Source organism: Balaenoptera musculus, chromosome 8 (genome assembly GCF_009873245.2).
Source record: "Balaenoptera musculus isolate JJ_BM4_2016_0621 chromosome 8, mBalMus1.pri.v3, whole genome shotgun sequence".
Taxonomy (NCBI): domain Eukaryota; kingdom Metazoa; phylum Chordata; class Mammalia; order Artiodactyla; family Balaenopteridae; genus Balaenoptera; species Balaenoptera musculus.
Window position 1 is genome coordinate 666,100 of NC_045792.1, and position 23,989 is coordinate 690,088.

At 56.4% G+C, this 23,989-nt stretch overlaps 1 protein-coding gene across 1 annotated transcript in view; it reads left to right on the forward strand.

Annotated features, from left to right (window-relative positions):
* Positions 1-16,170, forward strand: part of IGSF9B (immunoglobulin superfamily member 9B) — a 41,894-nt gene extending 25,724 nt beyond the window's left edge. The window contains 7 exon segments of the mRNA XM_036862451.1: positions 519-603; positions 2,406-2,567; positions 2,826-2,871; positions 3,437-5,057; positions 5,059-5,087; positions 12,430-12,551; positions 15,492-16,170. Coding sequence (XP_036718346.1) covers positions 519-603; positions 2,406-2,567; positions 2,826-2,871; positions 3,437-5,057; positions 5,059-5,087; positions 12,430-12,551; positions 15,492-15,700 — 2,274 coding nt within the window. The 3' untranslated portion in view covers positions 15,701-16,170.
* Positions 16,171-23,989: the final 7,819 nt, after the last annotated feature.

Genomic DNA, 23,989 nt, shown 5'->3' on the forward strand with positions numbered 1-23,989 from the left:
GGGAGTGCTGTTCCCGCCTGAGGGGTCTCCAGGTGCCGACACGAGCCAGGGTGGGCTGGGGGCCCAGCTCCCTGCTGGAGTCTGATGTGGGCAGAGGCTTCCCAGAAGGGTTGTCTTCCACTTGCCCAGAGTAGGGTCCCTCCTTTAACAATTCCGAGCCCCTGGAGGAGAAGGCGGTACTTTTTTCCAGCTGACGCCCCTTAAACCGGGATGTCTCTCTAGTTGGAGAGGCAGCAGCTTATTTCTCAGATGCCCACTGTCTCACCCATCTTCCCGTCTCCCTTCCCTGCATACTCTGGAGCTGGGATCGGCTCCTGAGAGCCCGCGTGGCATCTCTGCCCAACTCTGCTTTGAGTGACCTCACGTTGGTAGCTTGAAATCGGCCACGGTGGGAGTTATTTATCCCATGGAAATCGGCAGATACTCCGAGTCGCAGAGCTGGGGTGGGGGGAGGATGGGCGGCTGTCGCAGGTCCAGGTCGCTTGGCTGACGATGGGGTGTCCTCCCTGGGGCTGTAGGACACGTGGTACGAGTTCCGGGTCCTGGCTGTCATGCAGGATCTGATCAGCGAGCCCAGCAACATCGCCGGCGTCTCCAGCACAGGTACTTGGGGGAGGGGCGGCGTCTGTGGAACAGCTCTTGTGGGAAGAGGCTGAGCTGGAAGTAGAGGGAGAGCGCCAGCTGAAGCCTGCCAGGTGGGTAGGATTTCTCCGTCTAAAGAGCTGCGTTCATGACCGTTTCTATAAGGTAACCACAGAAAGAAATCCAGTTAAGGTTCTTGTTAGAATGGTCAAAAGGACTTAAGCCCTTTTGCTATAACATTTCTGTTCCTCCAGTGTCATCCTCTTGTGGGGCGGGGGGCGAATTGGAGCAAAGAGACAGAAGCAGGTCAGCAGTACTTACTGGCGCCTCTCGTTAAGACGGCTTCATGATTAGGGCGTTTCATTTGGAAAATTGCTGTTTGGTGGTGTTTTCCTCCATTCCTTCCTCTCCGTAGATATTTTCAGGCTAAATAAAGCCAACTCCCCAGCATTTTCTCCATGTATCTTTCTTTCTCTTGGCCCTGGTCCCATTTCTGTTCATCTTTCTCCAGCTACACTCCCTCACGTGTAGCAGGTCCCTCCCCCAGAAGTGGTTCCCTTGGTTTGGGAAGAGATTTTTGCTTAGTGATCCAGCAGTGGCTCACGTCCTCGGGCAGCGCCTGCAGAGACCCTCGGAGCCAGTGGGCGAGACCTGGGCCAAGAAGCTCGTGTTCGGGCCTGGGAGAGATACGGGGGCAGCGGGGAGGGCGGGGGTGGGCGGGCGAGAAAGCCCGGGGGTGAGCGGCTGTGACTTCTGTCGCGTGTACTAGGCACTGTGGAGCTGTTTTTTTTCTACACGGAGGTGCCTGCTGTAGCAGCAGAGACAAACGTACTTCTGTCTTGGCTTCCCTCCAGGGAAGAGAGCTGCAGCCAAGCTAGAAGAGAGGACTTGAGGGTTTGGGGGTGCCTCTCGTGAACTGTTCTGCATTCGGTGGCTTTATGTCTGGTTCCCGGTAGTCGGGAGGTTCCCGTGGTAAACAAGGATGCAGCTACCTCAGCGTTCCCTGTCTTGAAGCCTCCCACTTCCAAAGGCTGAGCCCTCATTTTCTACTCAGCCAGTCAGCATGATCTGGATTGTTTTAATCCATCGCTCTCATCGACATGGCAATGGATTCTGGCCAAATGTATCAAGATACGTAGGCTTCGCCTTTGATGAGCCTGCAGAGCAGCACTTACTAACACAACTGTCAGGTGACAAGTGACGCAGTGGACTGGTCCAGTCTTGGCTGTCACTCTGAGCTCTGCGAACCTGGGCACCAAGTGAGGCTCACTTCTGCCTGTAGAACAGGGACGTTGTTTGATGCCCCTATCCGTGCCAGCACACGCCTGTGGGGACCAGGATGTGCTGACCCCCTGCGGAAGTTGCCTGCCTGCACCGTGGTGGTTAGGAAGGGGCACCTGCGTCCTGGGGCAACAGCCCTGCTGCTGCTGCAGAGTTTCACCCTCTGGGCCCTGGTCCTGTAGAGAGGCTGGTGGGAGTCACGATGCCCGTGTGACGCTTAGGCCCCTGCAGTGTCCAGTCAGCTAGTCACGGGTTCCGTGTAGAGCGTGCTGGTAGGTGAGGGTGGCTGGTAAGGTGCTGGGCCAGCGCAGACCATCACAGAGCTGGCGTCCCACAGGGAAGAGATAACAGATGGTGTTTCCTCTCCACAAGCCAGGTAGCGATTCCTCGGCTCTGTAAACGCCCTCTCTTCTGTCTTCCCGCCACGCCACCTCTTCATCTTTAGGGCGGAGCCTTAGTGATGTCTGTCCTACACAGTTGTGGAACCACCTGGGGCCCTGGGGAGGGAGGGTCTAACCCGTGCTCTCCCCCTATCCCCCCAGACATCTTCCCGCAGCCGGACCTGACCGAGGATGGCCTGGCTCGGCCGGTACTGGCTGGAATCGTGGCCACCATATGCTTCCTGGCTGCGGCCATCCTGTTCAGCACCCTGGCTGCCTGCTTTGTCAACAAGCAGCGCAAGCGGAAGCTCAAGCGCAAGAAAGGTAGGTGTTGCCTTGAAAACAGGGAAACTGGGACCTCGTGGGCAGAGCTGCCGACGGGACTTGCTTTGATGGTGGGAGAGTCGGCTGGGACCGAAACGAGGGTGGAGGCAGACCCGGTGGGGGCACGTGATCCTGGACCCGGACGTGCCAGATGCTAGGGTGCTGCTTCCCAGCGGGGCTTTGCTCTGGGCCCTGCTGACAGCTGGGGAGGGCTGTGTGGCGTCAGGCCTCAGCGGGCTCCCCTCTTTCTCCCTCCAGACCCTCCACTCTCCATCACGCACTGCAGGAAGAGCCTGGAGTCTCCGTAAGTGGTCCAGCCCCAGAGAGACAGGGTACGGCTGTCTGGGGTGGAGGGTGGAGGGCTTGCTCCGCCCTGTGACAGTGTTTCCAAGCTCTTTTCCCTTAACTGACCTGCATGGTAATTTTAAGTTGTCCGCGCTAAGCGGGGGAGCAGTAGTGTAGATGACCCAGAATAGTAGACGAGCTGTTTCTTTCTTTGATTTTTTTTCCGTTCTAACAGGTGTATCTTCTTAATGTGCCTTTTGCTTAAGTTACTCTTTAAAATGAGCTTGCATTCCTTGAGCAGCCTGGGAGTGAAGTTGCAGGTGTGGCCGGGGAGAGGTAGCAAACACAGGAGCAGGCAGAATAAACGTGGAAACGAGGCGTCCGTTTGGAAAGTGGACAGCACACGCCTAGACAGTTGGGAGTGGAGAGTCGGCCAGAGTCTTTCTCACCGGCACACGCAGCCCACCAGCATTCCTCCTCCTCACGAGTGTCCTCCTAGGCGCTTGTGGTGCTTTGCAGGGAGAACGGAAAGCAGTAGTGTCCTCTGAGCCGCCTCACGCCTCCTGCTCTCTCCCTGTCCCCAGCTTGTCCTCCGGCAAGGTCAGCCCCGAGAGCATCCGCACGCTCCGCGCCCCGTCCGAGTCCTCCGACGACCAGGGCCAGCCGGCGGCCAAGAGGATGCTGAGCCCCGTGCGGGAGAAGGAGCTGTCCTTGTACAAGAAGACCAAGAGGGCCATCAGCAGCAAGAAGTACAGCGTGGCCAAGGCGGAGGCCGAGGCGGAGGCCACCACGCCCATCGAGCTCATCAGCAGGGGCCCCGACGGCCGCTTCGTGATGGACCCCTCCGAGGCGGAGCCCTCTGCTAAGGCTCGGCGCATCGAGGGCTTCCCCTTTGCGGAGGAGACCGACATGTACCCTGAGTTCCGCCAGTCGGACGAGGAGAATGAAGACCCGCTGGTGCCCGCGTCTGTGGCCGCCCTCAAGTCCCAGCTGACCCCTCTGTCATCCAGCCAGGAGTCCTACCTGCCACCACCAGCATACAGCCCTCGGTTCCAGCCCCGCAGCCTGGAGGGCCCCGGCGGCCTGGAGGGCCGGCTCCAGGCCACTGGCCAAGCCAGGCCGCCCGCCCCCCGGCCCTTCCACCACGGCCAGTATTACGGGTACCTCAGCAGCAGCAGCCCTGGGGAGGTGGAGCCGCCCCCCTTCTACATGCCGGAGGTGGGCAGCCCCCTGAGCTCTGTCATGTCCTCGCCACCTCTGCACGCCGAGGGGCCTTTCGGCCACGCCACCATCCCCGAGGAGAACGGAGAGAACGCTTCCAACAGTACGCTGCCCTTGACTCAGACGCCCACCGGCGGGCGCTCCCCAGAGCCCTGGGGCCGGCCGGAGTTCCCCTTTGGGGGACTGGAGACCCCGGCCGTGATGTTCCCCCACCAGCTGCACCCGTGTGATGTGGCCGAGAGTCTGCAGCCTGCGGCCGGCCTCCCCCGAGGACTGCCGCCCGCCTCCCTGCAGGTGCCCGCAGCCTACCCGGGCATCCTGTCTTTGGAGGCGCCCACGGGCTGGGCTGGCAAGGCGCCGGGCAGAGGCCCTGCCCCAGTGCCCCCCGCCGCCAAGTGGCAGGACAGGCCTGTGCCACCTCTGGTGAGCCAAGGGCAGCTGAGACACACCAGCCAAGGCATGGGCATACCCGTGTTGCCTTACCCCGAGCCAGCCGAGCCGGGGGCGCACGGCGGCCCCAGCATGCTGGGCCTGGACACCCCGTGGTACGAGCCTCAGCCCCGGCCCCGGCCCAGCCCCCGGCAGGCCAGGCGCACCGAGCCCAGTTTACATCAAGTGGTGCTACAGCCCTCCCGGCTCTCGCCTCTGACCCAGAGCCCCCTCGGCTCGCGAACCAGCTCCCCCGAGCTCGCCGCGCGGGCCCGGCCGCGCCCCGGCCTCCTGCAGCCCGCCGAGGCGTCGGAGAGCGCCCTGCAGCCGCCGGCTGCCGTCAGCTTCTCGCGCAAGTCCACGCCGTCCACGGGCTCCCCGTCCCAGAGCAGCCGCAGCGGCAGCCCCAGCTACCGGCCCACGGTGGGCTTCACCACTCTGGCCACGGGCTACCCCTCCCCTCCGCCGGGCCCCGCGGGGCCTGTGGACCACTTGGATGTATTTGGACAGACGCCTTCCCCTCGGAGGGCGGGGGAGGAGCTGCTCAGACCGGAGCCCCCCCCCGCCGCCGTTACCTGCTGCAGGGTGAGTGTGAGCCGGCCTCTCCTGCCCACCTCCGCCTGGTCGTCTTCCTCCCCTCCCTCCCCTGCCCTCGCCCTTCCATCCACCGACTGACAGGGCTTGTCGGGACACGCTGCAGCATCCCTTCGGGAGAGGAGCGCTGGTCTTGGCAGAGGCAGGGCGCGGTCACTGGGGTGGGGGTGTGGCTTACCTGCCCAGGTACCCTGCCAGGGGCGTGAGGGATCTTCCCCACCCAGCCCAGAGCTCTCAGGAGGCCATCCGGGGGCCGGGGAGAGGACATGGCCGGGGGTGGGGGTGTGTGGTGTGTCCCCATGAGTGGTCCCCCGGGGCCTTCTGGAGTGGAGAGCCCACCACGTCCCCGTGAGCCTGGCTTTGGGTGGTTCCAGGGTTGGCCCAGAGACCTTGTATCCAGCCTCCTTTTCTTCCTCAGCCTCTCCTCCTTGAAAGCAGGACCCTGGGGCCTGACTTCCCTGGACCAGCAGGCTCCCGTCCCCAGCCTCCTGAAAGCAGGACCCTGGGGCCTGACTTCCCTGGACCAGCAGGCTCCCGTCCCCAACCTCCTGCCCTTAGGCAGCCTAGTGCGTGCCGCCTCCCCCCTCCACCTGGCCCCCCAGCCTCCCTGGAGGCTGCGTCCTGGAGGCTGGGAGCAAAATCTCAGGCCTCTGAACCGTGTGCCCGAGCCACACACCCCACCCCAACCTGTGTGCCTCGCAGGGAGCTGCAGACAGACAGACAGACAGACAAGCCCCTGCGATCAGCCGGCCTGGGGGAGCCCACTGTAAACTGTAGCAGCTGGTGTGCCAGGTACCAGTCAGCCTGGACGCCTGCCCGTGTTCTTTCTCTCTGGTCTTTCTTCTGCTCTCCTCCCTCCTCCTCCCACTACTTCCTCCTCCAAGTCCGTCCTCTGTCCGTCTCTCGTTCCTTCTCCATCTTCTTTGGGTTGGCCCGACTTGCTGGGAAGAGCCTGCACCGTCCGTAGTCCCCCATCCCTCCTGCCCCCCCCCGCCCCGGTTCCGTCCTTTGGTCTCTTCTTGATGTGGCCGCCTGTGCAGGGGAGCAGAGTCCAGAGGAGGCTGGCCTGGTGGTAGGCAGACGGGAGGAGGTCGAGAGGAGGGAGCCCAGCGCCCTTCCCTTGCCCCCTTCACTCCCCCCCACTCTGGTACCTGGAAGCACAAGCCTCACCTCCCACCCCGGCTCAGGTGGGGAGCGGGCTCGGGAGGTGGAGGAGAGCTGCGTGCTGTCTGTGCAGGAGATGCGGGGGGCTGTGCCCTGTCGTCTGTGCTTTGTGCAGCCCTCATCTGCTTCGTCCCATTGTGCCGTCTGGGTCTCTGTCTCTCTCCTTACTGCTCCTCACCCCATTCTCTGGCCTCGCTTGTCGCTTTGTCGGTTCTCTGGTCCCCGTGCTCCTCCCCTTCCCTCTGGGTGTGCGTGGGTGGTTCCCTCGCACCCGTGTTGATAACCGCTTTGTTTCTGATTGATCTCAGCTATCTGGGCAGTGTTGTCGAGACAAGCCTCTCTTCAGCTCAATAGGTAAGGGAGCTCCGGCTGGGTGGGTGGGCAGGGGGCGGACCAGCGGACGGGCTTCCGCAGGGCCAGCGCTTCCTCCACAGGGGAATCCAGACCGCAGCCCTCACCCCTCTGTGGGGCGGCAGCCTCTGCTCCGACGGCGCGCGGCTTCTGGGTCCCCACGCCCTGCTGCTGCCACAGCTGCCGGGCCTCGCTCGCACCGCCTCGCTGCAGCTTCTGAGCCCCTCCCAGAGCCTCCCTGCAGTTTTTGCGCTCAGACGCCTCGCTGTCTTGCTGCCCAGAGCTTCCCACAGAAGCCCTTGGGGCCCTGCGTGCACCCTGAGGGGCCTAGACTGCCTGCGAGCGCTGTGCACCTCCGCACCTTGGAGACCTGGCTGGGCCCGTGGTGCCTCGGAGCACCGGCCCCTTTCTGCCCGGTTTCCCCAGTAGCAGGCGTAGAGACCCCCTTCTTCCCTACGCCCCCTGGGTGCAGATCTTCCCCTGGGGTGGCCGCTCCCTCACTGTCCTCTTGGGATCCTACTGATGGTCGGTCCTCCCAGGAGCACGGGGCTGGGCTATGGCCCTGCTCCTTTCCTCACCAGCCGGGTCTTTCTCAGGACGAGGCCACCTGTCATCCTCTTGGGGCAGGGGCAGGGAGAGGTCACCACTCCTGAGCCTGCCCTGCAGCCTGTTGGCTGTCACAGGACTGAGGCGTGGACCTCGCCCGCGGGCTCACGTTGCTCTCAAGGCCCCTGCAGTAGCCACTCCTGATCTCCCTGGGCCACAGCTCCGGGAAGGGGTCTTGGAGGAGCTCCGCTGGAGGAGAGGACAGGCCCCCGGGCAGAAGGCAGCTCTGCTGTCCACGTGGGCGACTCCTCTTCCAGGTGGAGGTCTCAGGACCTTGACAGCAGAGGGGTGCCAAGTCTCTTTGAGAGGTTTTTGTGGTCACCTGAGGCCTGCTCAGTGTCACGGCAGCTGACAAGGTGCTTCCTTTTGCCGCGGACGCCCGTCCCGTGCTTGGCAACAAGCAAGTGCAGGCACCAGGCCCTCAGATGGGAGTGGGAGCCTCCTCTGGGCGCTTCTGGCTTCCCGGGTTGAAGTCTCTGCATCCCTTCCCCACCTGGAGATGGCAGGAGGGCTCACGGTCCTAACTCATGACCATCCGTCTCCTCTAGTCGTAAGGATGGCCTCCCGTAAACAGGACGGCCGTGCCATCTCCTCATGATCTGCAGCTATGAGAGTGTCCGCAGCCAGAGGTTGCGGGATTGTGTGAGGCTGGCCAGGTGCCACGCCACAGCCATGAGCTCGGGGAGACCAGGGACAGCGTAGTTATGAGCGGCCAACGGGGTGACAGTGATGGGACCGCCCTCCACCTTCCTGCTGTCCTCCCTGCCCCCAGTTGTGACCCCCCCCCTGCTGCCCCCAGAGGAGTGATGACTCCAGGCCCAGCTCTCACTCCACTCCGGGAAAGTGCCTGGGCCCGGGCCCCGTTCTCGTTTGTGACCCCCTCCCCGGTGTCCCCACCTGCCAGACCGGGGGGGTTGCTGAGTGTCCTCTCACTGCTGTGGTAAACCCAGAAACCAGGGGCGCGATGCGGGATGGTTTCCGCCCGGGCCGGCCAGCTCTCCAGCCTTGGGGAGTCAGGCCCTCACCGTGCTGCCTGCTGAGAGCTCTGGGTGGAGGCTGCTGGGCCTTTGCAGGAGCCAGGCTCCTCCTCGGACGCCCCCCCTCACTCTGCCTTTGCACGTGTCCCCGCTGGGTGTCGCTGGAGAAGGTGTGACTCGTCTCGTCTACGTGTGTCCTTGCTCTGTTCCCACTTCCTTCGCTCTCCCGTTCCTGCTCCCGCACTCCCCGCCCCTCCTCCTCTCCCCTTTCCTCCTCCTCCCAGCTCCCTTCTCGGACCTGTCCCTTTGTGGATGGGGCTCTCAGTTCCCTGTCTGACACCAGTAGCGGCCCTGTTCTTGCATCCCCTCTGATCCCCTTTCCTGTTCATACTGACCTTGGCCTCCATGAGGCAGGTGGGTTGGGAGCGTGCTGGGGCCCCTTGTACTGGGTGAACCTTGGGAAGGAGGTCCCGTTGGTAAAAGCCTCTCCCGAGTTCGGAGGCCACACACTGGGCCCACCAGAGGGGGGCTGTCTGTGGGCGCAGCTGGTGGGCACCGATCTCCGAACTCCTGGCTGGCTGTGCTGTGACAGAGGGTGGGTTCACCCATGTCCTGGCTACACCGTGGATGTGAGTGGGTTTCCTCGGTCTCCACCCCAGTCCTGTAGTCAGACATCAGAGTGTGCGCTCAGGAGAGGAAGGAAGTGCTCCTTCATCACTGCCCTGCCTGTCACCGGGCACAGCAGCTGCTGGGGGTAACGGCCAGCTCTTGGGGCAGGAGGGCAGGAAAAGTCCGGAGGATTTCGACTGTCCTGCCCTGTGGTTTGCCTTTCTGAACCTGGCTGTGTCTGTCTTCCACTGCTCTGGGTGAGCATAGAGATATAACGCAGCTAAGGCCTCTGGGGCTATATGGTTGTGATTTGGATTTTGTATGGATTTTATAACAAGTGAGAGAGAGAAAAAGAGAGTGTTAAGGTCAATTTCAGGCTGTCTTTGGTAGGTGTGAACCACAAAGAAACACCTGTGGGACAGAGAACTGGGGTTCATGGGGAACACGGTCCGGAGAAGCCCCTGGGCTTTAATTTCAGGCCTTCACCTTTCAGTAATGCTCGTACTTTCTGGGGGATGGGGTCCAAGTTTGCTGAATTCTTGTGTGTTCTGGAAGAACTGGGGCTGACTGGAAAGAGAGCTCTGGCCTCACCTCCCTGGAGGGCACCCCACTGGTCAGCCCTGGCCGACCTGCTGCCCTTGTTCCAGGGATGGGATGGAGCTGCTTCACCCAGCTTCCTACTGTCTGAATGTCATCGGCACCTGCAAGTCCCCTGGGGGGCTTGGCATTGATGGGGGACATGGTCCCCCTTCCCCCTTCCCAGAGAAGGGAGGTGGTTTGATTCCAGTCTGCTGGGACACATTTCATGTGACTTTTCTACATAATTAGCTGAATATAAAGACCAATTTTGCCCCTTCCCCTGCACCTCCCGTCCTTCCAGACCCTTGGTTTTATTTTTTGCCTCCTGTACCGGGAGAGTGTTCCAGTGCCTTGGGGAGCCTTCTCGGGTCGTGCATCTGAGCCCTGAGCACAAGCCAAATGCGAAAACAGGTGGACAGCAGGTGTCTTGGAAGAGCTGGAGCTTGGCTGCTTCACAAGGGAAAATTGGCTTCCCCCCCACCCCCCTCAGTGGATTGTTGCTGCTCGGGAATCATTGCCTGAGGGCATCACTTGAGCCAGCTTTCTCCTTCCCTGGTCTGTCTTCTCTGGCTCTGCCACCGAAGCAGAGAATGTCAGTGACTGTGGCAGTGAGTGCGTGCAGGGCAGGCTGATTGCTCAGGTGAATGCGAAAGCAGTGTTTTCCTTCCATGTAGCTTCTGTACCTGCTTCCCTGAGGAAGAAGCTGGACACGCAGTTTATCTGATGTTGAGAGTCCTGGCTCTTATCCCGTGATAACTGGATTATAAGACAAACTGCCTAACCTCTCTAACTTCAGTTTCTCCATCTGAAAAGTGGGGTCAACACAGTATTTGCCTCTTAGGGATGTTGTAAGGGTTAAAGAAAATTACTGCAGGGAACATAGATCAGTGCCTGGCATGGTAAGTGGTAAGTAAATGCTGTATGATAAAAGTGATAATAGTAATATGTTGCTTGTAATAATAATGTTGTCCCTGGAAGTTTCAGCTGGCTTGGAGAATCCCTAGGAGTTTCCGGGGGCACCCTGTACCCATTTCTCTCAAGCCCAGAGGGTCACCCTGAATTGCGTTGTTTGCTTACTGGACCCTGGGTCCATTTGCTTGTCATGCGCCGCCTCAGACTGCACACCATTCATTTGTATGGCCTTTTGGATGACGCTGGCCAGGACCGGGAGGCAGATGAACTGAGCTGTGGATTCATGTCTTTTTCCTTCTAGGCAGCACGAAGAAGCCTTAGTCCAGGATGAGCGGGGGGTGAGGACGTGGCATCAGCTCTGGGAAGTCATGCTCCCTCGTGCCCTGGCCATCTCCAACCTTTGTCTGCCTCCCAAGTTTCCTTCCAACTGCTGCTGTGCAGGGTCCATGGGTAGGCTGTGGAGTTTGTGAAAGAGGAAGGAAGGGGGAGTTGGCAGTCAGGTCTTCGGGGTGAAGACCCGACCTCCAGTGGTGAGCTGGACTCCTTCTCTCTGAGACCGTGTGTGCATGTAGCTGGGTTCTTAGTTCTGTGCTCTTAGGGGGCTGTTGAAAATTAATACGTCTCTGACCTGAACTTGGGAGGAGCTTCTCCATGCTTTATCTACTAAAGGACGATGGAACGATGGCATCCATCAAAGAAGATGTAGGTTGCTTCACTGTCAGTTAGTGCAAGAAACCCCAGGAACCAGAGGCTTATCTACAATTAGTCTGTATGTTTTTCTTCTCGTCCCTGCAGAGATATCTGATGTGGGGGGATGCGGCTGTAGTCTTCCCACCCCTCTTTTTTTTTTGTTTTTTAAAATCTTAGATTGCCTTGCTCACCACTGGGGACTTTTTTTTCCCCTCACAGTTTGGCTGTCCTACTCCCTCCTACCAGAATTTACCCACCACTGATTGTGAGGGAGATGGAAGAGGGAGGTGTGGGGATGGAGGGAGAGTGACTCGCCCCCATCCACCAGGGTCCTGGAGTGTCCCTGCTTCCCTGATGGCGTGCTAATGCCAGCACTGGAGGGAAAGAAAGAGTGACCTGTCTCTCTCTTCCCCCCCCTTACTCCTCAGGGTCCAAGTTTGGCTTACTTTGAGAAGAAATGGCATTGATCGATGTCTTCTAGATTTTCTTCTTTTATGACCCTTGAACAGTTCTCTCCAGTAAGCGCAGACTGTCACAGACAGTCCATCCTCTCAGCCTCTTTGGGCCCCTTTGTCACCTGGGCAGCACAGGCTCCAGTTAAGTTGTTGCCGTTGTCCTGACCATGCAGTTGCTCTGTTAGGCAGATGGCTACACCCACGCGACAACCGGGGCGGAAAGCGACGCTGACGTAGCTGGTCTCCTCTCCCATAACCTTGGTTTCTCTGTCGAACCTTAAAATATGGACCCACTGGATACCTGCTGCGGATGTCACGGGCTTTGCAAGCCTGCCTGATTTGGACACTCTCACTGTCACAACCCACTTCCATCCTCTTCTGTTCTCTCACGTGACTGATGAAGCTTGAGCCCAGTCTGCTGCTGAAATGTTGGTGGACGACAGCTGTTAGCTGCTGTTGGCTGCCGGGGTTCTGCCTGCATCTTGGCGATGGAGGGGATGATGTCACTGGGCATCGGGTCCCCGTCCGGCCCGGCTTTGTCTTTCCCGGAGGAGGACAGTCAGTGGGGTGGGGGGGGGGTTCTCCCCTCCTTTAATCTGCCCCTTTACTTTTCATTGCAAGGTCTTGACTGTGACGATCCACACACTTCAGATGTCAAAGCTGCTTCCTTCTCCGACTTCCTTGCCCCAGCTTGAGTGCCATGTGATGGGCTCGCCGTTAAAGCCCGTCTCTCCCTTTCCTAGGTCATCTGATGGCTCTGCAGATCGGTGTCCACCTGCAGCCGGCCTCCCACTGCTGGAGCTCCCCGTTGGGGTTCTCTCTTCCAGGAGCAGCAGGAAGGCAGGTGTCAAGGAGCCGTCGCGGGCACCTGGGACTCCGTAGAGCTGTGCTCTGTCTCCTCTGGGTCAGCTACTTGGTTTTCTTCCAGCTCCTCTTCCAAAGCTCTCTCGTCCGGGAGCTGACCTGTGCCTCTCCAATTGTCCCTTCCAGGACACATCCACCTGCGCCTGGGAATGCTGCTGTACCTGAGAGGCTGGAGGCTCTGAAATACCAACGGATAAAGAAGCCCAAAAAGTCATCCAAGGGCTCCTCGAAGTCAAAGAAACGATCCGGTAAATGTCGAGAAGCACCCTGCTCCTCTCTTCCCACCCTGACCTGCCGCTATGGACTTGTCTGGCTCAGGATCCCAGCCCTGGGTCCTCTGCACAATCGACTCCTCCAGCTTATCTCGTTCTTTGCTTCTCTTAAATACTAATGGTCAAGTAATACGCAAATAGAATTTTCATATCAAAAAATGAGGAAAGTAAGGTTAAAAGTCTGATCATCCTCCCAGTTCCGTTTCATCCAGCCTGGGAACCATCCTTCTTGGGGGTGTGTGTGTTCAGAACCCTTCTGTGCATACACCTTTAGAAAATACATGGCATTGTTTTAGTGTTTTTTTTTTTTTTTTTTTTTTGGCTGCGTTGGGTCTTTGTTGCTGTGTGCGGGCTTTCTCTAGTTGCGGTGAGCGGGGGCTACTCTTCGTTGCAATGCGCGGGCTTCTCATTGCGGTGGCTTCTCGCTGCGGAGCACGGGCTCTAGGCACGCGGGCTTCAGTAGTTGTGGCACACGGGCTCAGTAGTTGTGGCTCCCGGGCTCTAGAGCGCAGGCTCAGTAGTTGTGGCGAACAGGCTTAGTTTGCTCCGCGGCATGTGGGATCTTCCTGGACCAGGGATCGAACCCGTGTCCCCTGCATTGGCAGGCGGATTCTCAACCACTGCGCCACCAGGGAAGTCCCCTGTATTTTTTAACAACATAAATAGTACTTTTTTTTTCTCATTCTGCCATATGCCTTGGACCCCTATCTCCTTAAATATTTCCTCTTTATCATTTCAGGCCTCTGGTTGGACATGAAATTCTGGGGTCCTACTCAGTGTTAAGGGGTCACTGTGGCATGAACTCAGCCTCTGCGGGCTGGCCAGACTTTTCTCCATGAGATAGAGTGAAATTGCCTTATTTCATAAAAAGGACACCACTACTGAAATGTGTGATGTTTATCCAGCAGCGATAGGTAGCTTCTAATATAGTGCAAAAATAATTCAGCCCTTTTTCAGACTTAGAAAATTCCCTAATATTTATCACGTGCTCTCTTTTTACCAGTGGTTTTAGAAGTGCTGTGACAGGCCGTCCAAGAAGACCACTGCACAGCTTCCTTGCCAGTCTTTCTTATCTACCAGAGCGCAACTTTCTGCAGAGGCTGGGTTATGGAAGAGTGATACACAGAGGCCCTTGAATCTTTGGGAGGCAGTGAGTACTTAGTTCTCACTTAGCCTTCAGGTGGTACTATTATCCTGTTAGTTTATAGGTTGGAATACTGAGGTGGAGAGAAAGAAAATGAATTTTTTAGGTTTTGGGAGAGAAATTAGAGCCCAAAGCTGAATTTTCAACCCATTTAAGCCCATTTCAGGTTAAGACCCGTCTACATACCTACCTACCTATCATTTATCTATTATCCTTTTTTTTTTTTTTTTTTTTTGCAAAGAAGTCCCACGAGATGCCTGTATTCTTTGTTGTTCTGCTTGCAGCGGTCCTGTTCCCTGTCATATGTTCACAACTCCCAAATGCCCCCCGTCTTTAGCCCAGATCTTGTCCATGAGCTCAAGTCTCATATTTCCAGGTGCCTGCTCCATATGCAGCTGGATGTTCTGGAAGCCTTTACCGTGTCCAAAATAGAGTTACTGATTATCCAGATGTGCTTCTCCTCGGTTCTTCCCCAGTTTCATAAAAGGCACTCCTACCTGCCCAGTTGCTCAGGGTACTTCATCCTTGACCCTCTTCCTTTCACGTCTTACATCCAGTCCATCTGGTAAGGTCTGTTGACTTAACTTTTAAAACACATCCTGAATGTGACCACTTTTTTCTGTCTCCATTGCTAAAGCTGAATTACGAGTCATTCCCATCTCTCACGTTGCCCAGAGCAGCGCCTCCTCTCTGGCCCTCCTGCCTCCGTCCTGGCTCCTGCGGTGTATTCAACACACAGCGACCAGAGTGATTTTTAGAAAGTCACGGGAGTGTGCACACACATACATGCATGCACACGTACACACACACTTCTGATTAAAACCCTCCAGAAGCTTCCCCGTGCAATCAGAACAGACTTCTGCCTGCCCTTCCTGCCTCACCGACTCTGCTGACTCTGCGTTACCGTGATGGCCTTCCTTCGGTCTCCAGAACAGGTCACGTTTGCTCTTAGCCTGGGGCTTTCACACTGTGGGAACACTTCTCCCCCAGGTCTGTGGAAGGTTCATAATTCAAGACTCACCTCGGTGTTACTCCTTCAGAGTAGAAGCAGTGCCTCACTCATTTGCCGTCTAGTGATCCTATTTTATCTTTCTTGGTAGCACTTGCAGTATCTGACAGTTTTATATCTGTAGTTTATAAGTCTTTATAGTTTGTCTCTTCCTCCCCATTGCCACATTGAAGTATAATCTTCTAGAATGCAAGGGCTTTACCTCTGTGTCCCCAGAAGGACCATAAGGCAGAGGGATGGCCCTGGCAGTCCAGGGTGGGCCAGACCTGACTCTAATGCGTATGGATAAAATCTGTGTGACGTCCGTCACTGCTTGGGGGAGGCGGTGGGAAAAGTGTGCTGAGTCCCACCCCCAGTACCTAGAATGATGCCTGCTACCCAGGAGGCACTAAAAGAGACGTATGAATATTTCTTTAATATCGATAAATAGAAGAAATATTAGATAAAAGGTACTGAATATATTCAGTATTAAATACAAGATGAAAAAGAGATGTTGCTTGACTAGATCTGTGAATCTGCAGGAAGTAGAGCCACAGCCGTCCTGCTTCCTGGCTCTCACTAGGACAGCACTTGGGGCGGCCCCGGGCGCGGGCCCTGCATGGTTTCTCTGCTGCACATTCTACACTGGGGTGATTCCGGCGTGTGACTCTAGAGGCCGGGCACCGTGCCCACAGAGGACGGCTGGGGGTGGGGGGTGAGGCTGCCTTCTCCCTTTCACCGCTCTCTTCTCTTTTCCTGTGTGTGTGCACCTGCTCCTCCCCAGATGGTTCTGCCTCCCAGGCTCAGAACCTTCCAAACTCTCAGGTCCTGTGGCCCGATGAAGCTGTCTGCCTCCGGAGGAAGAAGAGACACTCCCGGCCCGACCCCTTTGCCCGCCTCTCAGACTTGTGCCACCGCCAGCTTCCGGAAGACCAGACGGCAATTCTCAGCAGCGTGGAGCACGATGACCCCAGCCACGCCACTTTGCTGTGATGCCGCAACTCCAGCGTCCCCTGGGCGAGGGTGCTGGCCGAGGGGCAAGGGTGGGCACGGGCGACGGGTGTGCGGGGCTTCGTCCTCTCCTGCCGGTGGAGGGGTGGCCTGGCCGTTAGCTTCCAGGGCTGCTCAGACCCTGGTTCTGCTTGTTCCCCCTCTGGCCTGAGCGGGTGTCTCCTCCGCATCCTGGCCTGCCGGCCTCGTGTCCAGGAGAGAGGGCTGAGGGCGGACTGGCCGCTGTGGCTGTGTGTAGAGCTCGGGAAGTGAACTGGGGACGGGGAGAGAGGTGCCTCCTCCCCCGCCTTCCCCTCTTCACTGGATGGATTTTTCCCACCTCCTCAAATCTCTCTGGAGTGCAAAAGAGGAAGCAATGGCTCTCACTGCTGTCTGCTTCTGTTCAGTTTCTCAAGTCCTGAAAGACGGCTGGACTTCCTGCCATCTTCCAGACTCTACATATATATAGATATAGATGCAAATGCGTATGTGTGTAGTTTGTGGGTTTCTTTATGTATATATATGTACGTGGAAGCAAATGCTGTTTACTTCTGTGGTCAGTGGAAGGAGGAGGGAGAGGGCAGCTGGCATGTGGGCTGTGTGAGAGGGGCTGGCGGGGGCCCTGGTGTCTATATCTCGGGAATGAGCCCTTCTGAAATGGGATTCATGCCTTCTCGGCTGAATTCCCCGTTTGTCTTGACCTTCTCCCATTCAGAGTGGAAGCAGGGGCTTGCCATGGCTCCTGCTGCCTGCTTTGGGGGGTTCCGCAGTGAGTTACCACAGAACTAAACACAGCCTGTATTTCTTGGTTCTGGGTGAAGGAAGGGGGCTGGTGAACGGCCAGACGGGCATCTCTCTTCGTTTCATGGTTTGGCTCAGAAGTAGAAGCTGCTTAGCAGCGGGGCTGGGAGGTGGGCCTGTGCTCAGACTCAAGCGCATCGTCAGCCCCTTGGTCCAGCCAGGCCGGGAGCCCTGTGGCCGAGGGCCTCCCACTCTGGAGCCATCTGTGCCGAGCACCACGCGCCGCGGCTCTATTTATATCCCAGCCTGGCTCCGCACCCTCTGGAGTGCTGTTCCAAAGCCCTGATTGGATTCCTCCTTTCCTTTTGTGGGAGCTAATTCCCCAGATTGATTAATTGCCACGTGTGGGGAGCCCGCCCGCGCTCCTCTCCATGCTCCCCACGTGCACCCCGCCGCAGGCCTGAGCTCCCACAGGATGGGATCAGATAAAGCTGGGGGCCTCAGGTTCCGGGTTCTGGAGGTGCTCAGGCCCCCCCCAGGTCTGTTAATGCAGAACGGGCTGAGGCCTGGGGGTGAAGCGGGAAGGGGTGGGAGGCAGGAGCCAGGCCCCATCCTTCCCCTGCCGGATTCTTGTCCTGACTCAGACTCTTAGCACCCAGAAGCTTCTGCGAGGTCGTCTTACGAAGACTGCCGATGTATCTCCCTCCTCCAGTAAGGTAACGGTACTGCCCTCGACCGGGCAGAAGGCCTGAGTGTGGATGGGGTGCGTCTGGCCTCTTTCTCCTCCTCTCGTGCAGGAGCCTGCTCTTCTGGCCACCCGAGAACCGAGGGGGCTCTCAGGTTCCGCCAAGTACTTCCTTCTTGGTGCTGCTGTCTTGGTGGGTTTGGGGACATCCCTTGTCCCCAGATACCTGCTTGGATGTTGGCCCAGTCAAAGCACTGGAGACTTCTGTGGCTCTCAGCCCGGTGACCCAGGCGAGGCGGCCCGAGAGTGGGCAGCTGCACATCCCTGGGAGCTTCCATCCTAGGGGTGAATCCGCTGCCACGCAGACCCGCCCCATGCTTCCTTCTCTCGCCCAGCGAGTGGGGACCAATTCCACCCTTGAGGCTCGGCCTCAGAAGTCACAAAACCACAGTTTCTTTCCAAATGTGACACATCGTGGAGAAAGAAGTGGCAGGGGCAGCATTTGTGGCCTCTCCGTGTCCACTGCCCAGCCCCCGGGTGGAACCTGCACCTTCTGGCCAATGCACTTCGCTGGACACCAAGTCCAAGTCCAAGCCACCCTCCGGGCGGCAGCTCCAGCGAAGCAGCGACTCTGCTTCTTTCCTGAGGCACCACTACCTCTGCCACCGTGCCCGACAGGGGATGCCCGGGCACCTCCTCTGGGCCCTGGGGTCAGTTGTGGCCTTTGTCTGCACTCTCATGGTGGCTGTTTCTCGAGCAGAGCAGATCCTGCTGGACTGTGCGTGGGACGTCAGGGCTGTGCGTCTTCAGGGTGAACTAGGCCACCCTTTCTGAGCCCCGTGCTGGGACTGTAGGCCCCAAGGTTACAACAGAAGAGGAGATGGGGGAAGGCTCTGCTTCTTTAGGGTGGCATACAGGGCCCCGCCCGTGAGCCATCCCCAGTGGTGACAAAGGTGCTGACTCCTTCCTTCCTTCCTTCCTTCCTTCCTTCCTCCCTCTGGCTGTGCCCTGTACCTCAGCAGATGAGACCAAATGGCTGGAGCTGTGCTTTTTGCTGGCCACTGGGTGGCAGCTGTGCTGGCTGTCCCCAAAGCTGGGGAAGGACATAAGGCCGACCTATCTCTCAACAGCTTCGGACTCATTTCTCCTCCCAAGAGGGCTTCCTTCTTGTGACAGTGTGCACGGAGACTGGCAGCCTTCCTGCGCCTTGGGGAGCTGGTTCAGTACTTCCTATAAGGATTGTGATGGAAACTGGCAGAATACAGTTCCCTCTGCCCATGAGATGGAGACAGGGATGTCACAGGCACACACTGAAGTGCTGGGTGTGTGCATGTGCGAGAGGGTGTGCTTGTGAATGTCTGCGTGGTGGGGTGCAGCCACTTCTAAGGACCAGGTGTCCTTTGCACTCTGCCCTCGAACAATTGCAGTGACGACTCTGAAGCTTCCTCTGACTTTCACGCTCCAGTCCATGGGAGATCAGGTGTCTTCCAAACTGCCCCTTGGATGATCTGGTAGCCTTGCATAGAAGTAACCTGCCCCTTCATCCTGCATCTTGCCTGGAGACTGCAGCTGTTTCAGGTTAGGTGACTCGGAGACCAGGGAAAGGGTAAAGTGATGCCGTAAGTTGTTTGGGGAAAAACAAGCAATAAGGAAAGTGGGTTTCCTGTTTCTTGATTTGCTGGCTGACCAGGTGGGGTTGAGTGTGGACCCCGCCCAGCACGCGGTGGTCAGCTTTGTCCGTGAGCTCCCCGTCTGTCTCCCTCAGCCTTCCTCAGAGACACGGGTCTGAGAGACCTGAGACTCTGCTTTCTCCGGGGGAAGGACGCTGCATCCCACAGGGCGGGCAGGGTCTGCACCCCCTTTGAGGAGGGGCCCGTGTCCCATGATCGTGTGCGGGCCGGTGTCTCAAGCAGGGGTGGATTGGAGTCATTATTAATATTTTTCAATACTCTGTATTTTTGATTTGAGATCTAAAATTTGGGGTTAAACTGATTTCAGCTGTTTTCCTTTGCCCTTTTCATGCAGAGGAAACCTGGTAGGATTCACAGGTGAAATTTCCTGACTAGGGTTTTTTGTTTGTTTGTTTGTTTTCTTAAAAGGTTGACAAGATAGCTTCAGGGAGGAAACAGACTTCACAGAGCATCAGGGCGACTTTGTCACTCGCCAGGATTAGAATTCGGGGCCAAGGTGTGCGTAGCTGGAGCTGTTTCTTCCAATTTTGTTAGAAAAAGCCTTTTGGGGGATTGGGGTGGGCTGGGGGGGGAGGAACTGTACATAAAGTACATTTTATTACTATGTAGAGAAATATAGGGAAAGAAAAGCTCATGGTTAATCCGAGGCTTGCTTTGCTTGCATGTGACAGAGCTCTCGGGGGGCATCACAGGGATTGTTGGGGAACAGCAGGAAGGTAGAGGGTAGGCAGGTGCCTGGGGGCTCCCCTGAGTTCGTCCCCCACCCGCTCTGGGAAGCGGGCATCCATGGCTCAGCTCTGCCTTTCTATCTTCAAAATAAAGGGAGGCTGGAGGCTCGGAGCCCCGTGGGGCTGCATTGTTGCTTAGAGGAGAGGGCCCAGGAGTGTTTTGGAAAGGGCGTTAGAGAGCTGGAGTGTGGAGAGGAGGTCGGCAGCCGTGTGTCTGTAAGGCCGGAAGGGGAGTAGACAGCCAGGTCGGCCCCGGAGTGGGAGGCGGGGATGGATGTGACAGGAAGACCAAAGCCAGGGACATCAAGCTTACCTTTTTCTCTGGGCACATGGTAACTTAGCTACCATTCAGGGTGCCATGTACAGGTTGGGGGTGGTCCCAGGAAGAGAAAGAGGAGAGGCTGCCCTGGGGTGGGGTGGGGTGGGCTGGGGGTGGAGGCAGTGAAGACCTTTGGAGGGGGGCGATACAGTCATTGAAAGAAGCCTGGGGGTGAGTCTTGGGTCCCAAAGGGGTCTTGCTTCTTGGCTGGACCTCCTTGCTCCCTCTAGAGTCAGCCTATGACACTGAGTGTCCAAACCAAGCACGGACGTATTCTCTGTGATGTCAGGGACATCAGGGTCTGACATCATTCTCTGTGATGTCAGGGCCTGAGGATGTGGGAACTCCTCCGGCCCAAAGCTGGGAGACTTGTCTTGAGGTCCCCATGCTACCACCAGCTCTGTGTTAGTGGAGAAGGAAGAACTGTTCTTATGGATTTGCGTCTGTTCTCATAAGGAGAAGGGCAGGTGGCCTCTTCCATGATCTGAAACTGGTCCTGAGACACTGTCGCTGGGGATGGAGAGGAGGGGCTGAGGCTGGGTTGCGCCTTTCCTCCTGACGGGGCAGGACTGCTCCAGATCACAGAGCTACACGGAGGCTGTGTTCCTACAGCTTTCGTCCTCACCTTTCTTCTTTTCTGAGATGAAAGCTACCAGTCTGGTGGACGTAGGAGGGTGAAAGGGTTCACCCTGAAATCAGACCAGCCATTCTTCTGTCCTCTTTGATGTCTCCAAATCTGCCTCCTTTCACGTCAAGAGGCAGAATTAAAAAAGTTGATAAACCAAGGATCAATGCCCAGACTGGACCTCAGCGCTTTAGCAACTGGATGTTTGGTTAGGGGTGTCCGTTACCGCCCCCTCTGACTGGCAGGGAATCCACACTGGCCCAGTGCTTTATTTCTGGGCCCCCTGTCTGCGCTTTCAAATAAGTTTTTCATGAGCAAATATAATATTTTGTTTGTTGGGTTACTGAGAGGGTAGAAGTGTTTCTATGACCCGTTTTAAGATAGAAGAATAAATCAATAGGTTGACTCTTATCCAAAGACATTCCCACACCCCAAGGGTTTCTGTGTAGGATGAGGAAAAGTGAGGCATAAGTGCAAACATCACGGCTGGCTGCCCATACCTTCTAGAAGAGCTGGTGCATCTTGACTGCTAAATACTCTGGTAGAACAGCAGCCATTCATAAACTCGCTTGGACAGTCTCCTCCGTGGTGGGTCAGCAGTGGTAGTTAGGGTTTCTGAAGAAGGCTGAAGAAACAGTAGCTTCAGATCACTGGCTGGGAGAGCTGGACTCGGGGGTCAGGGAGAAGTGGTACAAGTTCTCAGTTCCTGTCCCTGGTCCTTTGCCATCTGTCTTTCCCATCCCACTTGATGGTGACATGAATGGCTGCTGGGCCTCTTGTTCTTTCGGAGCTTGAAGAAATATGCTCTACCAATCCCTCCCCTCCCTGGCACTGGATTCCCTGGCGTTATTTTAGGACCCAGGCCACACTCTCCCTTCCGCCCCATATACACACCAGTTACTTCCTTTTCCTTCCTATCCCACTTCTTCACGGCTCCAGGGATCCTGACCTTGTGCATGGTTTACGATGGGGAAGTGGTTGGGTGGGGAAGGGAATCTGAGAGGGGAGAAGGTTTGGGCTGGGGAGGGGGGATTTGCATTTTCAGCCTTAGAAACACTGCGAGCATGCTTTTGATGATGTACGACATACATAGAAGGAAGGGGCAAATGCCGACTTTCCTCCCGTTGGTTGATGAGGGCTTAGGGGCTTTTTGGTCCCTTTTGGCTTATGGCATCTAAGGGACCTTGTTTCTGGCGTGGGGAGTAGACCTCCTGACGGCCATCTTGCAGTCTTTGGAAGGGAAATTGTCAGTCACTCTCAACGAATATTTCTATTGCCTACTGCGAACCAAGAGGGGTCTGCTGTGAGCAGACAGTGTCCAGACTGGGGCAGAGAGGTGGGATTGTCTCACCTGTCTCTCTGCAGTCACCAGGCTATCTCCCTGGTCTCTAGCCCCAGCCAGCTGTCTTGTCCATGTTCCTTTCCTGGGCTCAGGAAGTGAGAGAGAGAGTGTGTGTGTGTGTGTCCGCACGCATGCATGTGGTATGTGACGTTTGTATGGTGTGTGTGTGTGGTGTGGGGTGTGTGTGGTGTGGTGTGTATGTGTGTGTACCTATGCATGTGGTATGTGGTGTGTTGTGTGGTGTGTATGGTATGTTTGTGGTGTGTGTATGTGTGGTGTGTTTGTGGTATGTATTTGAGTGTGTATATGTGTAGAAGAGATTTGTAGGGACACACTAATTGGCCTGAGTAGCTTCAGGCCTAGGAGACCCTCTTTTTGGTTGAGTCTTTCTTTGCGAGGCAACTCCTACTTTGGTAGGAGGGTGAAATTAGTAATATACCATCTTTAGTGTATTTTTTATGGAGATTGTATATAAAATTATATAAATATATATAATTTGTTCTATTTTAAGGAGAGAGGGGAGCTTATGTAAGTGGGGGTGGGTGCAGGGATAGTATGCAGTAGTCATGATTGGGAGGCTTCAGGTAGTGGGACATCTGGGGAGTGGGAAATGGGAGGGCAAGAGACTAAAGCCGGGTGAGAGGATCGGGGATTCATGCCCTCGGCACACATATATAAATGGACAGAAAACCTATATAAAGTCTATCTATCTAGCTTGTCTATATATCTATATGCAGTCATAGTTGGCTTTATTTTTGTACTTGTGCTTAGAGTCATGTGGAGCAGGACCACCTGGGGTGACCTGGAATTCTAGCTCATGCCTTGGTGCCCCCTCCTTCGCCATCCATCCTCCATGCCTTGTCTTTTGAGACACTCTCTGTTCAGAGTTGCTTGGGTCTTTCTGATGGAAATGTGTACGTAAAAGTTTAAAAAATAACAAAACAAACAGTGCTCCTGAAGAGAGGACAAGTGAGCCGAGGGTTGTGGGAAGCTACTGGATCTGATAGCCCTGGAGAGCCAGGATCCACAGCGTCTCTTGTTACTGGGAGGAGACACTGCGGCTTGAAAGCTTTGGCACAGGTGCTTAATACAGTGAGTGTGGAGAGGGGAAGACTCTGAGTCCGTCCCCATATTCCGTATTGCTGGGGGTGGTGCCCTCATTGAGGTTACCTGGGGGCTGACGGCAGTACCTATCCTGGTTTGTGGCACTTTGACGCAAGCACCCCTGCAGGGTGTGGCATCTCAGGAGAGTTCTGTGAGGCCAATGGCATGGGCTTGGTCTTGGAGAAGAACACCCTGGTCATTCTTGCTGCAGATTCTTGGAACCAGTGTGGGTGTGGTATCTGGTATAAATACATCATAGACGCTTTTTTCCAGTTATTATTTTAATTGGAAAATAGGTGGCATTGGAAACAGAATGGTCCAATCCTGGGATACTGAGTGGAGGAGGAGAAGTGAGAGGAGAACTTGGGACGTAATGGGGAGGATGGGGCCGCTGGACCCTCCTTCTGGCACCTGGCCTGGGACTTCCAGAACTGAACAGTGTATCAGTAGAGTTTGACCCAGAACTGGAGAGTCTGGGGAGTAGGCACTCAGTGGCACTTGAGCAAGAAACTTTGTGTGCCCTGAAGATTACCTTGCTGAGAACTCAAGACCTCAAATATGCTGCAAGGACCAGGCACCCTGCAGCCTCAGCAATCGTCTCTGGGTGCTAGCTTTTTCGTTGACTTGCCAAGAGCTCAGAGTGATGTGTTTGAAGCTGGTGCAGGGCCAAATGGTGCAGACAGCCAGGAGAGACCTGTGGAGGCAGTCTCTCTGCCCACACCTGGCTGGTCAACTACAAAAATGCAACACTAACCCCTCCTCCCCAACTAGAGTGTCATGGTAGCCAAGAGCTTTTGTCTTATGGAGTCTGGTCATTAGAGGAATTCAGATGCCTCAGCCATGGGAAGGGCATTTTTTTACATTTGGGGTATTAATGGGAAGAATAGGTAGGGGTGGACCTCGAGTTTGACTCCTGACCCTTCTCCCACCATACTGTAGACTTAAGGGGCCCTGGCATTCACTCAGGCACTGTCCTTAGTCCCTTGCATTCCTGCTCAAGACATTCTCATTTCCCAAGGATACTAAAGGAAAATGGGCTCTGTCCATGCAATACCGG